Below are 14,847 nucleotides of genomic sequence, written 5' to 3' on the forward strand. Positions count from 1 at the left end.
CCTCACCGTGGGCGTGGCATACTGCGGAGAGAGAGGTGGAGAAACAGCCCTTGACGTAAGGCAGTTGTAAAATTTCTCGTTTGCTAAATATTGGACAAGCCTCCACAGTCTGTATTTATAGATCCAGCCCACGGTTGGTAAGTTATGTCTGTAAATATATATATATTCCGAGTGTGTTTAAATTATATGATTCATCCTTCTCACTTTGTGGAACCAAGGAATATCCAAGTTACTAGTGGCATTTAGCCAAAAAGCTAACTACTTAGCTAGTATTGTACGGTGACGCTGGCTAGCGAACGTATTAAACTAGGGCTTAAGCTTCGCTAAGGTAGCTGGTGTAACTGGGCCTCCTGTTCGTTAGCTTCGTTAACGTTAACCACATTAGCTAGATTGGTGGGCGTTGGTATACTTACAGAAATTGAGTTGCGCTATGCTAATAACTGACTGATTGCAGGGTTTGTTGATGTTACCGTTACTGTTACTGTAAAGAACAGCGTGGATATTGTAGCCCTTTGTAGCCCTTGTATACAATTTGTAGCCCTTGAAGCCAATGTGTCGTCTTGCTAGCCTACCGCTAACTACTTTGTTCGATATTAGCTAGCTAGCTAGTTAACTAACTTACACAGCGTAGCTAGCTAGCCATGAGATAAATATGGCTATGGTGTTGGCAAATTATAGTTGAGGTGGTTTTAGAAAATACAACGAATCGCATAGATGACAAGCTATTACCAATGTCTCCCACAGCTACTTTAACTGTATATACTGGTTAGCCTACATCTGTTAAACTATTGACAGAGAGTCAGGCACGAAGTCATGTTATCTGCTTAATTAGACTTTAAAAAATAACATTATTTCAATTTAACCGAAATTCAACGATAACCCATTTACACGCTGTGAATTGAGAAAAGCCATGTGGATGTTATTCAACTCCATTCTTGATACGCGCTTCAGTTAGTTAATGTCAGTCTACTTGTGGGTAATACCCACCGAGACAGGTAAGAACGCTAAGGCTAAAATCAAAGTTAATCAAACCAAAAGAACGCTACTGGCGGGCGCATTGGAAAAAATGGGCGTGTATGCGGACTAATGCAGAAGGATAATTAATAATATCGGGTCGGACCTTGTTATTTGAAGTGAATAAATGGCTACCTTTTATGTTTACATCAGCATCAAATGTATTCCACGGATTACACATTTCCAGTTTACCAATGAGATTGATAAACGTGTTTACCTTCCCCAGAACACAGATGGACAGGTGTGTTTATGTAGTGATCTTGCTGTAAGTACGCCATGTATGGTGTCACTGGCTAGCTGGATTTATTTAGTAGTTGGTTGTGCTTTGGAATTGTGGAATCAACCTGGTAACCCTGGGAAAGTTATGGTGTGTTCAGACTAGTAATTCAAACCCCTATTTAGAATGTGTCCGTACTAAGTAAAATGTATCCACAACATCAAGCATCTCCTTCTGTAGACGACCGGGGCCTGTACATCAGACAATTGTGCATTGATTTAAGCTCGCTTTATCAGCTACTGTGTCAACAAGCTACTGTGTCAACGTTAGAGTAGTGCATGCATGCACATTCCTGATTTCCTGTGCGTGTTGAAGTTTTCTGACATTACGTGCTGCACATGGGAAGAGACCTTCAGCAGGGCGTAACAAAAATTGCATCGTGTGAATTGCACATAAAATATAGTGCCTTAATTTATTATTTAAATTATGTTTTCTTTAAATTAACACTTTTTTTGAACCCCTCGTCATATGGCTGATATAACACTGGCATGTACATGACATAGCAGCTGTTCAAGTAAGGTGTTACTGAACAAATTGTTCAGTTATGCTCTCCTATCTAGTAGAGTATCTCTTGTGAATGGAAACGCCACTTTATATAATTGAAAGAGATGGTTTGAAATGTTGTTGTTGGGAATACATTGATTTAATTAATACACAAAAAACTCTGCATGGTAATGTCTGATTTGTTCTGCTGTGGAATGGGTTTATTGATCTCGCTTTTGCTGCTCTGGCAATTGACCTGGGTTCGTCTTAAACTTCTTTTGGAAGAAGGGAAAGCCAAGCCCATCAATAAAATGGTGGGAAATAAAAAGCAGCTACATGACTGCCATGAGTCACTGTCGACTTTGACCTGCACATCGTGAGATGTAGTGCTGGTGGCAGCATCTTGGCTCTTGGTGAGGATCTCTACATTTATATTTTCTTATGACGCTTCTCCATGCATTAATACCTATACTATACATGACAAAACTTTGTATATATACTCCCCAAAATGCACTGTGCTTGTGCTTGACCAGTCCGTACAGAAGGTAGCCCAATTTGAAATTCATACAGAATTGGAGGCATTCCGTTAGGACTGCAGTGATTGTCAATGCAAAACAGAGCATCCTTTCATATTGATAACAAACTAATAGAATCGACCCTCCAAACACAAATTTCTCTACCAGCGAAAGGGCCCCCAAAACAGCACAGGACTGAGCGATACACTGTGGGGGGGGGAAAAAACAAAATCACCCTGTGAACTCGGACTTACGAACGGCCAATGTGCTCCTCCACTGCACAGACAGTCAGAGACCTGGACACTTCATCGCGTGGAGAATAGCCTGAGACACCGTGCACAGGCACTAATTCCTCTCTAGGCCCGGCTGCTTTGTTTCGGTTTAGCTGTGGGACAAATTGACTGTGGCCTTCATCTGCATTCTACACCACTCCTGCTTAAAATGGCTTTGAAGAGAATGAACTTGAAATGTTTGACCAGGCCCTTGTGGTTTGAGAATGCCCATTAAGACTTTTACATTTGTTTAATTTAATGAAATTACAGTTATGTGCAGTCAATTAGTACAGCAGGTTGACAGACTGCGGACCAAATGCAACCTTACACAGATGTTCTTTAACTTATATTCTGAATTAGGTGTGGGGAGAGTGGGGTCAAATCCATCTAATATTGTGACTCTGTCCTGGTGTGAGTGTGTGGACCATCCCTACTAGTGACAGACTAATACAGTAGTACATTATGAAGCCATATGTTTTGTGTCATATGTTTGCATCTACAGTACTTTTGTTCATAGTGTTTCATAAGTAGTGCAGGGAAAATATTTGGCCTGCGTACACCAATTTAATTGGTCCCCCAGGAAATATTTGAAGATCCAGCGTAACTCCCTTTTGGTGTTGGTGCCTGTACACAGTCCTATTTATATTGACACATTTGTACATTTTGCAGTTGCTGCCCTGAGTGAAAATGTTCTACACCTGCGGGCCAAATGAGGCAATGGTGGTGTCGGGTAAGACTTCCTATTGTGTGTCAGTATCGCCGCATCGTTAAGACGGTTGAGATTTTACAATTGCTGATAACTGATGCATCAAAGTTGCATAACAAAAGAAGTTTCCTTCCCTGCGAAAAACCGTTGTTTTCATCACTGCAATTTGGTAATGGTGCTGCATTTTTTTTTTCCTGTGTAAGATTTAGACCTAAATGCCATGGATCTTAACATGTATTTCAATGATTGTTGCTGCCAGACAGGGTGGATTGAGTATTTCTGTAACTGCTGATCTCCTGGAATTGTCAGGCACAACAGTCTGTATAGTTTGCAGAGAATGGTGTGAAAAACAGAAAACATCTAGTGAGCAGCAGTTTTGCGGGCAAAAACGCCTTTTTAATCAGAGAGGTCAGAGGAGAAGGGCCTGTTATGCAAATAACCATGCATAACAACAATGGTATGCAGAAGAGCATCTCTGATTTTAGATTTGAGCTAATCTCAGTCTAAATGGACTATATTGGGTGTCTCGGTGGCGCAGCCTGCAGAGCACTGACCGCATGCTCATTGTGAGCCGCGACGTCAACGGTTCGAATCCGACCGTCTGACAATTTGTCGCATGTCTTTCCCTCTCTCTCGCCCCCATTCTTCCTGTCTCTATATACTGTCCAATAAAGCTGAAAAAATATCTTTAAAAAAAAAGAAAAAAAATGGACTATATTCTGTCATTCTGTCACTGTGGTGTAGTGTCACAATTAAGAATAACAGAGATTGGTTGTGTCTTGGTGTCACCAAGCCTTAAAACAAAACATAAAATGACACCTTACTGAGCACAATAAACAAAACCAAGCATCTTGAGTTTGCCAAACCTCATTGGAATTATGACTGGGAGAGAGTGCTATGGTCAGATGAGACCCATGGAAAATCTAAGCAGATTACGTGTAATGGAGTTGGTGTACTTGGTTTACAGGTCATTTTCTTCAGGTCTTAGCATAGCCCATATATCTGAATGCATATTGTTTTTTGGCTTCTCTCTCAGGGGTCTGCCGCTCCCCTCCTCTGATGATCGCTGGAGGCCGGGTGTTTGTAATACCCTGTATTCAGCGGATCCAGAGGTACGCGGGTCACCACATATCCTTCGACATGTGAATGTGTTCATGTTTGTGTGTGAAAGCATCCGTGTGTGCACACGTGTGTGTGTTTGTGTTCAGTCCATTAACCCTTTCCCTTTCTTTCCTTCAGGATCTCCCTGAACACCCTGACTCTGAACGTGAAGAGCGATAAAGTGTACACCCGACACGGAGTGCCCATCTCTGTCACTGGCATTGCCCAGGTCTCATCCATTTCCTCTTTTCTTAAGGCATTAGCCGTCAATCAGCATGTATTCTGTGATATCTTATCATTATATTACATTACATTACATTAATGGCATTTGGCAAAGTGCATACCCATAACCAGGGATAATTATTTTTATTTTAAACATTACATTACATTATTGGCATTTGGCAGACGCTCTTATCCAGAGCGACGTACAGTGGATTAGACTAAGCAGGAGACAATCCTCTCCCGGAGCAATGCAGGGTTAAGGGCCTTGCTGAAGGGCCCAACGGCTGTGCGGATCTTACTGCATTTACACTAGGATTTGAACCCCTGACCTTGCCTGTCCCAGTCATTTACCTTAACCACTACGCTACAAGCCGCCCCAAACAAACAAACAACAAAGCAAAAGTGACCAAACTTAACTAGCCAAACACTGCTTACCTGGCCAAACTAAAAATACCAATACACAAAAAAGTAAATCACAGAAAGACAACAATTAAGGTTCACAGGGAGGTAGGGAGGGACGGGGAGAGGTTTGCGCTTGAAGGTGGGAAGAGATTCTACAGTTCTGACCTCAATGGGGAGTTCATTCCACCACCGTGGAGCCAGAACAGATAGTCAGTGTTAATGTACTTTGTGTGTGCTGTTGATGTTCTCAGTGTTAATGTCCTACAGTGTGAGGTAGGTCAGTGTGTATGCTGTATATGTTCTCAGTGTTGATATTCTGAAGTGTGTGTCAGTGTTAATGTCCTACAGTGTGAGGTAGGTCAGTGTGTCTGACCTGCTGTGACCTCTCCTCTCCAGATGAAGATCCAGGGGCAGAATAAGGAGATGCTGGCAGCTGCTTGCCAGATGTTCATGGGGAAGTCAGAGCATGAGATCGCCCAGATCGCCCTGGAAACGCTGGAGGGCCACCAGAGAGCCATCATTGCCCACCTCACTGTGGAGGCATGTGACTACACCAGCTGATGAACAACTAGACCGGACACTACACCACACTGAAGCATAACTACACACTGAGACACAATACCACACCGAAGCATAACTACACACTGAGAGACTACACCATACTGAAGCATATCTACACACTGAGACACAACACCCTACTGAAGCATATCTACACACTGAGACACAACACCCTACTGAAGCATATCTACACACTGAGACACAACACCCTACTGAAGCATATCTACACACTGAGACACTACACCCTACTGAAGCATATCTACACACTGAGACACTACACCCTACTGAAGCATATCTACACACTGAGACACTACACCCTACTGAAGCATATCTACACACTGAGACACTACACCCTACTGAATCATATCTACACACTGAGACACTACACCCTACTGAATCATATCTACACACTGAGACACTACACCCTACTGAATCATATCTACACACTGAGACACAACACCCTACTGAAGCATATCTACACACTGTAACTGTACACTGAGACACTACACTCCACTAGGGTTGCACTGTGTGCTGATAATACCATACACCCTGGTATTACTTTCTTTTCCACAATATCCCATTTTCAACACCAGTTCACCACATTTGCCCCCATCCAAAAACTCTCAAACAGACCTTTCTCGTGCATGTACGGCCAACTCAGAAGTTTACAAACAGAAGCTTAATATGACCTTCATAAAGTTGTCGTTTGCACCTCTGCGACAAACGGCACCTCTGCGACCTCCTCGTTCTTTTCAGCATGTTTTTTCATTAAGTATGTTCATAAACTAGTGGAGCCAGCTTGCCTGCTCATGTTTTTACCTCTTCCCCTCCCCCAGGAGATCTATAAGGACCGCAAGAAGTTTTCGGAGCAGGTGTTCAAAGTGGCCTCATCTGACCTGGTCAACATGGGCATCAGTGTTGTCAGCTACACGCTGAAGGATGTTCATGATGACCAGGTGGGTCCATGTCTTCCCACTGTCTCTGCATGGCCATTGGGTGTTGGGTTGAATGAACCATCTCTCACACTTCTGGGAGTGTGTGTTTTGTTGGGTGAGAGTGTATGCATGGTGTGTGTTTTTTTTGGGTGAGAGTATGCATGGTCTGTGTTTTGTTGGGTGAGAGTATGCATGGTCTGTGTTTTGTTGGGTGAGAGTGTATGCATGGTGTGTATTTTGTCGGGTGACAGTGCGTGTTTGGTGTGTGTTTGACTGGGTTAAGTGCATGTTTGGTGTGTGTTTGACTGGGTGAGATTGCGTGTTTGGTGTGTGTTTCACTGGGTTAAGTGCATGTTTGGTGTGTGTTCGACTGGGTTAAGTACATGTTTGGTATGTGTTTGACTGGGTTAAGAGTGCATGCGTGGTGTGTGTGTTGCAAGGTGAGCAGGCATGGTCAGTGTGTGTAGCTGAACTCTCTCTCTGTGTCAGGATTATCTGAACTCCCTGGGCAAGGCTCGAACAGCGCAGGTTCAGAAAGATGCCCGGATAGGGGAGGCCCAGAACAAGAGGGACGCCGTCATCAGGGTGAGTCTTCTCCTCTTCTCCCTCCCACATCTCTCCCTCTCTTTACCTCTCCACCCTCCACATCTCCAGCCTTTGGACTGTGTGAACACACAGACACACATGCATATGCACAGACATGTAGACACACGTTTGCTCTTCCTCCCTCTCAATCACTTCTCTCTCTCTCTCTTTGTGTGAGCAGGAAGCCCATGCAATGCAGGAGAAGATCTCTGCTCAGTATTTGAATGAGATCGAAATGGCCAAAGCTCAGAGGGACTTTGAGCTGAAGAAAGCTGCCTATGACATAGAGGTGCACACCAAGCAGGCTGAGTCTGAGATGGCCTACCAGCTGCAGGTACGATAAACTGCACAATGTTAAGACAAAAACTGCACAACGTTAAGACAAAAACCGCACAACGTTAAGACAAAAACCGCACAACGTTAAGACAAAAACCGCACAACGTTAAGACAAACAGCACAACGTTAAGACAAACCGCACAACGTTAAGACAAACCGTACAACGTTAAGACAAACCGCACAACGTTAAGACAAACCGCACAACGTTAAGACAAAAACCGCACAACGTTAAGACAAAATCCGCACAACGTTAAGACAAACAGCACAACGTTAAGACAAACAGCACAACGTTAAGACAAACAGCACAACGTTAAGACAAACAGCACAACGTTAAGACAAACCGCACAACGCTAAGACAAACCGCACAACGTTAAGACACAGCAACGAGACACATGCAGCACAGCAATACAGCACAAAACTGCTATAAAACACATGCAGCCCTGCCCCCTATAATTTGTTTTCTGATTTAGACAATTCCAAAAACCAATGACCATTTTGGTTTAATAAAAAAATCATAAATTTGAAATTGTCCTATTCTTTGAATTGAGATGGTGGTATTGAAGAGGTCCATTTTCTGGTCATTAAATTTGTCTCTTCCTTGGCTCAGTGGTTTCTTATTGGTTGTTATTACTCCAGCCCCATTACTTGTGTGCCAAATTAAAATGATTCTCTTGTAAGTGGTGAAACTTTTCACTTCGCTTAACATTGAGTCAGCACTGTCTGAACTTTAGGTGTTAGCAAAGCCAGCCGTTTACTTTAGTTGTGTATTTGGTGTTACTTTAGCCGCTAGTGCACGGCTAAAGTAACGGACCTTGATGCAGGCATCAGTTTGTTATAGTACACATTACAGTACACATACAGTGCACGTTACTGTACCCAGGGCTAGACAGGGTTCGATTCCCGGTCCTGCCAAAGCTGAGTTTGGCCAGCTCTCGTGGAGCGGCATAATTGGCTCGCTGATAATTAGCTCCGAGGGAGGGACTCCACAGGGGTTATCAGGATCTCTGCGCACAATATTTGTTAACTGTTGGTGGTGGTTGTGGTTGTGTGGTCTTTAATATGGCTGGGATAATTTTGGCACAAACTGCGCTCCATGGTTTTTTGCTTGATCTAGCCCCGGGTGCCTGTACCACAGTGTGCAACAGTGTGACTCTCTGTCGCCTCCAGGTGGCGAAGACGAAGCAGCGCATCGAGGAGGAGAAGATGCAGGTGCAGGTGGTGGAGCGCTCCCAGCAGATCATGCTCCAGGAGCAGGAGATCACCCGCAAGGAGAAGGAGCTGGAGGCCAAGGTGAAGAAGCCGGCGGAGGCCGAGAGATACCGGCTGGAGAGGCTGGCTGAGGCAGAGCGGTGAGTTCTCCCCCTCCCTACGTCTGGCTAAAGCCCTCCTCTCCCCCTCCCTACGTCTGCCTAAAGCCCTCCTCTCCCCCTCCCTACGTCTGCCTAAAGCCCTCCTCTCCCCCCTCCCTACGTCTGCCTAAAGCCCTCCTCTCCCCCCCTCCCTACGTCTGCCTAAAGCCCACCTCTCCCCCTCCCTACGTCTGCCTAAAGCCCACCTCTCCCCCTCCCTACGTCTGCCTAAAGCCCACCTCTCCCCCTCCCTACGTCTGCCTAAAGCCCTCCTCTCCCCCTCCCCCCGTCTGCCGAAAGCCCTCCTCTTCCCCTCCCTACGTCTGCCTAAAGCCCTCCTCTCCTCCCTCCCTACGTCTGCCTAAAGCCCTCCTCTCCCCCCTCCCTACGTCTGCCTAAAGCCCTCCTCTCCCCCCTCCCTACGTCTGCCTAAAGCCCTCCTCTCCCCCTCCCTACGTCTGCCTAAAGCCCTCCTCTCCCCCTCCCTACGTCTGCCTAAAGCCCTCCTCTCCCCCTCCCTACGTCTGCCTAAAGCCCTCCTCTCCCCCCTCCCTACGTCTGCCTAAAGCCCTCCTCTCCTCCCTCCCTACATCTGCCTAAAGCCCTCCTCTCCTCCCTCCCTACATCTGCCTAAAGCCCACCTCTCCCCCCTCCCTACGTCTTCCTAAAGCCCACCTCTCCCCCTCCCTACGTCTGCCTAAAGCCCTCCTCTCCCCCCTCCCTACGTCTGCCTAAAGCCCTCCTCTCCCCCTCCCTACGAGGAGGTGCCGCAGCACGTCTGCCTTTTCTCTTCTTCATGTAAACTATACACTTCTCTTATAGGGACGACTGTTGTAAATTCATTTAAAATATAAACCTTCTCTTCAATGGATGAGTGTTGAAAGCTAGTGTAAACTATACCCTTTCACTTCTAGGGACGAGTGTTTAAAACTAGTGCAAACTACACTTTCACTTCTTAAGAGTGACGGTTCTCTGTCCCTACAGGATCCAGCTCATCATGGAGGCTGAGGCAGAGGCCGAGTCCATCAGAGTGAGTGCCCTCCGTCCCCCTGGTGCTAGGCCAGCAGCCGGCCTCTCTCTGAGCGGGCTGTGCTCCCAACCGTCTCTCCATTTCCCCTGCCTCACTCTCTGTCCTTGTCCCTCCGCCTTGGATTTCTCATTTAAACATTTTTTGACGGCAGCGTTACTCAAGATAGGTTTGTACGCGTTCTGTCCCCCATCTTTTTTTCTAATGCTTCCTCTCTCCCTCTTGCTCTGTCTGTGGCGTCTCCCTCAGGTGAAGGGCGAGGCAGAGGCCTTTGCTGTGGAGGCTAAGGGCCGGGCGGATGCGGAGCAGATGGCTAAGAAGGCGGAGGCGTTCCAGCAGTACCAGGAGGGGGCGATGGTGGACATGCTGCTGGAGAAGCTGCCCCTGGTGAGAGGCCCTCCACACAGGGCGGCTGTGGGCCCGTGGGACCGCGGGTGCGGAAGGGCTCTGACCGCGTGTCCCTCCCGTCCTCTCGTAGATCGCCGAGGAGATCAGCAAGCCCCTCTCCGCCGCTCAGAAGGTCACCATGGTGTCCAGCGGGGGCTCGGAGGTGGGCGCGGCCAAGCTGACCGGAGAGGTGCTGGACATCATGACCCGCCTGCCCGACGCCGTGCAGAAACTGACCGGAATCAGCATCGCTCAGGTGAGACCGCACGGAGACTGACCGGAGTCAGTATCGCGCAGGTGAGACTGTACAGAGACTCGACAGGGGCAAACACCTCAATGTCTCCCTCTAGTGTACCCCAGTGCAGCGTTAAATGCGTCTCTTTGTGTGTTTAGGCGACGACGCGTATGGGCTGAAGAAGACCGCGGGCAGACCCCAGCGAACGAACATCAGCGCGTTTCACCACTACCCTGTCTGTCTGTATGTGCGACTGTGAATGCATGTGATTAGAATCACAGCCTACCCTTAAAGCATAGCTCTGTGCTCCTTCAAAAACACTTCCCCCTGTCTGTCTGTATGTGCGACTATGACCGCATGTGATTACAATCACAGCTTACCCTTAAACCTAAGCTCTGTACAAAAACACTTCCCCCTCTCTGTATGTGTGTGCACGTTTCCCTGTCTGTCTGTCTGTTTCTACACCCCTTCTAAAGAATTGCCTCTATCCACTGCCTTGCTATCTAACTAACCCAAAGTGCATCTTATATTCAGATCATGTGAACGCACTATCAACATTTCTGTCTGATATCCCACTTCTACACTCATCGTCTTGATCAGCAAAGGAAGAAGTGACCAGTTCAAATCCCACCTGTAATGTAATTTTCCATTCACAACCTCTGTTCATTTTCTACGGGTTTGACTGGAATCGAGAAATGGCTTGCGTAGATGAGGGCTAGAAACACAATAGATGCATATCTGTCCGTGAATTTCCTGTTTTCTGAGCCTTTTTTTGTTTCATTTTTTTAAACTGCAAATCTAACGAAGGAACTGTCGTGCTCAGGCTGAGGACATGGTTGATTATGTTTTAAAAAATATATATATTTATCTTTTAAAATTATTTTTCCTGATTTCTTAGGTCATTCTCTGCATTCTGTGTGGAGACTCTTTCCCTACAGACATTGTAATCATGTTTTTGTGTTGCTTAGTTACATTTTGAACGTGTCGGTTGCTTATTTTTTTCTTGCCATTTCCCTTTCCCCTCATTCTCTGCTGCTATGCTGTCTCATGGTGCCGACCACAACCGCATGCTAGCCGGCTGTGTCTGAGGGACTTATGATATGGTCTTATTCTGTAAAAATCAGAGGGACTGCATTTTTATACCAGGAATGTGAACATGTTAGCGACAAGCGGTTCTTGAAGCAGGCAAGAGGTCATGCTGGAAAGAGAGGGAAGGAAGTTTAATGAACAGAGGACCAACAGGTGTTTGTAGTGAAGGCTAAAAAGAGAGCAAGAAGAAGAGTGAATATGGAATGTGTGATGGTACTGGAATAACTGTGCTGGCTATTTTAATCTCTTTCATAATGAAGGTCAGGTGCTAGCTACTTGGTCACTGATGCAGACAACTGTTGCGCTCTCCCGTCGCACATTAAGCATTTTAATCACTGTCCACCAGATGGCAGCAGCACGATCTAACCGCGAGGGGTAGTAATTTCCAATGCTCCACAGCACGGCTTGAGTGTGTGCTGCCACCAAATGAGAGAAGTAACACTGGTTACTTGAAATAATTTCCGCAGGGTACCTCAGATAAACATTTCATTTCACCTTGCCATGTTCACAGTCAAGTGCCTGGACCCAGTAACCAAACTCATTATGTCCTCTCGTACTAATATTAAAAACTAATATAGTGAAGTAGTCTGTTTATAGATGTCAACGGTGTGATTTTGAATTCTGTGTCTTAGTTTGTGTGCTTTGTGACTCACCTTCCTGCATGCTTTTATAATTACTATTCTTGTTTGTGCATTAAAAACATTCAAAATGAAAAGAGGGAAAATAAATGACTTATCTGGAGATAATACAAAACCTACCAGGAATATTCAAACTTCACCTTTTGGAATTACTACTGAACTTACAGTAGGTATGGCAATCGGGAAAGAAGAAAAATGATGTAGAGTACGGTGTATTTAACAATCAACTGACTGTTAGGCTTGATTGATTACAATAAGCTGACTGACAGTTTCTCAGTTCACCAGGATGATCTATTTCATTATGCAGTTAAGATGTATGTATTCTAGATATGAATCACCTTTGACCACGTGTCACCGTTATTTGCGTTTGGTGTTACTGTAACTATCTTCAAATGGAAACTAAAATAGACAAGAAAACTAGTTACTCTGCTACTGTTACTAGTTACATAGCTATACCGAGTAGCACTAGGCTAATGGTTTTGGGCTTGTGGCATTCAATTTGTAATTTTGAGATGTTAAATCGGAATTTGAAAGCTATTTCATCAGTTCTAGTATCCATATTTTCACTTTATAAATTGTATTGCACTCGCTTTTGTTTGTGTTGTTAGCTTGATTGATTTTTTTTTTTTGTACTTGGATGACTTGCCAAATTGGAATTTGCCTTTGTGTAGTATTGAATCTGTTTTTAGTGCACTGGGATATCGAATATTATTACATGTGTGTATTTTTAGGAAATATTACCATCTAATTGCATACAATACACAATCTCCATGGTAACTGAATTACTGCTCTGTAGTCTGATGTCTTTCTTTTCGTGTGCGCATGTATGTGATGCAGTGTGGCATTTAGATTGATTAGTCCACCATAGAATATCTACTTTGAGCACTTTACTTTTCTCAAAGTCCAAGTGAGATCACTCGATTTCTTACATGGAAATCACTCGCAAAAACATATCCGCACCAACTACGCAAGCTGTGCTGCTGCAGTGATGCTTATGAAAACATCATGGGGTTCTAAGGTCAGTTCAAAATGGAAATATGATTTTCCCTATCACGTATTGGAATTTTCATTATCTGAACCACTGTGCTTAAGAGCTATTCCGGTTTCTGTGATATTTGATACTGCTTCTCACACTGCACAGTATATCAACCAGCCAGTGAAAACAACTAATGTTGCCAAGCTGTAATCTGGTCACAGTTAAAATAGACACCCAAAAATGCAGAAGACGGACTCGCACGACAAGGAACAACTTGAAATGTTCAATTAAAAAAATAAGCTATTGATAAGCAGTATACAGTGCATGTTTTACAGAGGAGCAGATACACTCCACACAATCCAGCCTCGTGCTGGTCCGGACCCAGCCAAAAGGGGGGCATCCGCTGCCCCTGCCAGTGTCAATCCTACCTGGAAGCTCACAAGCCCCTACTCTCCCTGCCCTCGTGTTGACTTCTGGGAATCCTCCAATGCCATCTTATCCTGTGCCAGCACTGGCAGAAGCCATCATTTCATGGCTATTTCACAGCCATCGCAGTACAGCACCACCTGCCTGTAATGTGAGAATAGGATTTCCCTGTTAGTGCGAGCAGTCCTCTGGGTTCCACACGGCGTGGTCCCGGGCTGACCTGTGGGGGCTGCTGCTGTCCCAACACGCCCCTCCGCCAAGGAGCCCTGTCCAGTCCGGGATTAGACGGATTCCCTCTGTATTGGGTTTCAGAGGTCAGAGGCCCAGGGACTGCTCCCCTGCATGTGTGTGTGTGTGTGTGTGCCAGTTAATATAGTTCCACATATTTTATACTTTTGGGTTTTTGAATCATTGCTGAATTTTCCCCTACTTATCCTTTCAGATACCTTTAGTTTCCTCCACTGTCCATAATTGGTTGTCATGGAAAAAGAATAGGATAAACAAGGTTTTTACCCGATTGCTTGTCATTTTGGTTTACAGCATGAAAATTCTCATCACACTCTACTGTCAAATGTTTCCTAACTCGATAACTAAACTAATACAGTTTGACAGAACCCCACATGATTAAACCATAATGTTATATAGCAGTTCTTCATTACTGAGATTTTATATATATATATATAAAAGAAATCTCCTCCACTTCCAGCTCTGTCTGCTCATCTCATGGGCTTTCAGCTTTGCCTGTGTGGTGCAATGTGTGGTGTGACCATTAAGTGAGTATCACCGCAGTACAGTTAAACCCCACTCTATTAATACACACATCACAGCTACATTCACAGGTCACAAGGCTCTCTCGTGTCCATGGCAACGTGTTCGTATGCTGTGACCCTAGACTCCGCCCCTTGTCTGCACTGGACATTGTGAGAGGATCTTCTGCTCCTAGCAGCTCAGATCTGGTCTAATTGGGGGCGATAAAAAGGATACTGTCAGGATTACCCAAACCCTGCCAGACCCCCTCACAGCTGTACGTCTGTCAGCGGTTGTGAACTCTAATCTGCTTTGTGGCATGCTGGAAAGACCCTGCCCTCACGCGTCTCTTGGCTCCGTCCACACACTGCAGTAGCAGTGCCTGTGCTCCCAGCACACAGAGCTCATTTTAGAAGAAAACATTCACAGATTGGGTGAGGCACAGGGCCTCTGCTCAATTGGGATTGAGTTCCCTGGTGAAGTGACAACACAGGACTACCAAACCCAGGAGACAGACAGCATTTCCCAGAAGGCTAACATGACTTTTCCATGACCCCTACTTCCATC

The 14,847-nt window shown here is 45.3% G+C and overlaps 1 protein-coding gene across 2 annotated transcripts; it reads left to right on the top strand.

The window, feature by feature from the left end:
- On the top strand, positions 1 to 12,913 carry LOC133136872 (flotillin-1). 2 transcript variants are annotated; one of them, XM_061254698.1, is made up of 13 exons: positions 1 to 137; positions 3,231 to 3,291; positions 4,304 to 4,379; positions 4,507 to 4,597; positions 5,389 to 5,532; positions 6,387 to 6,506; positions 6,975 to 7,070; positions 7,252 to 7,404; positions 8,574 to 8,755; positions 9,740 to 9,785; positions 10,032 to 10,169; positions 10,261 to 10,466; positions 10,563 to 12,913. In XM_061254698.1, the coding sequence occupies exons 2-12, from the start codon at positions 3,249 to 3,251 to the stop codon at positions 10,444 to 10,446; spliced, it is 1,275 nt and encodes a 424-aa protein (XP_061110682.1). In that variant the 5' UTR covers positions 1 to 137; positions 3,231 to 3,248; the 3' UTR covers positions 10,447 to 10,466; positions 10,563 to 12,913. The 2 variants fall into 2 exon arrangements, with proteins under 2 accessions (XP_061110682.1, XP_061110683.1); XM_061254699.1 differs by having other exon boundaries at positions 10,261 to 10,425.
- The last annotated feature ends 1,934 nt before the right edge of the window (positions 12,914 to 14,847 follow it).

Source organism: Conger conger, chromosome 9 (genome assembly GCF_963514075.1).
Source record: "Conger conger chromosome 9, fConCon1.1, whole genome shotgun sequence".
NCBI lineage: Eukaryota > Metazoa > Chordata > Actinopteri > Anguilliformes > Congridae > Conger > Conger conger.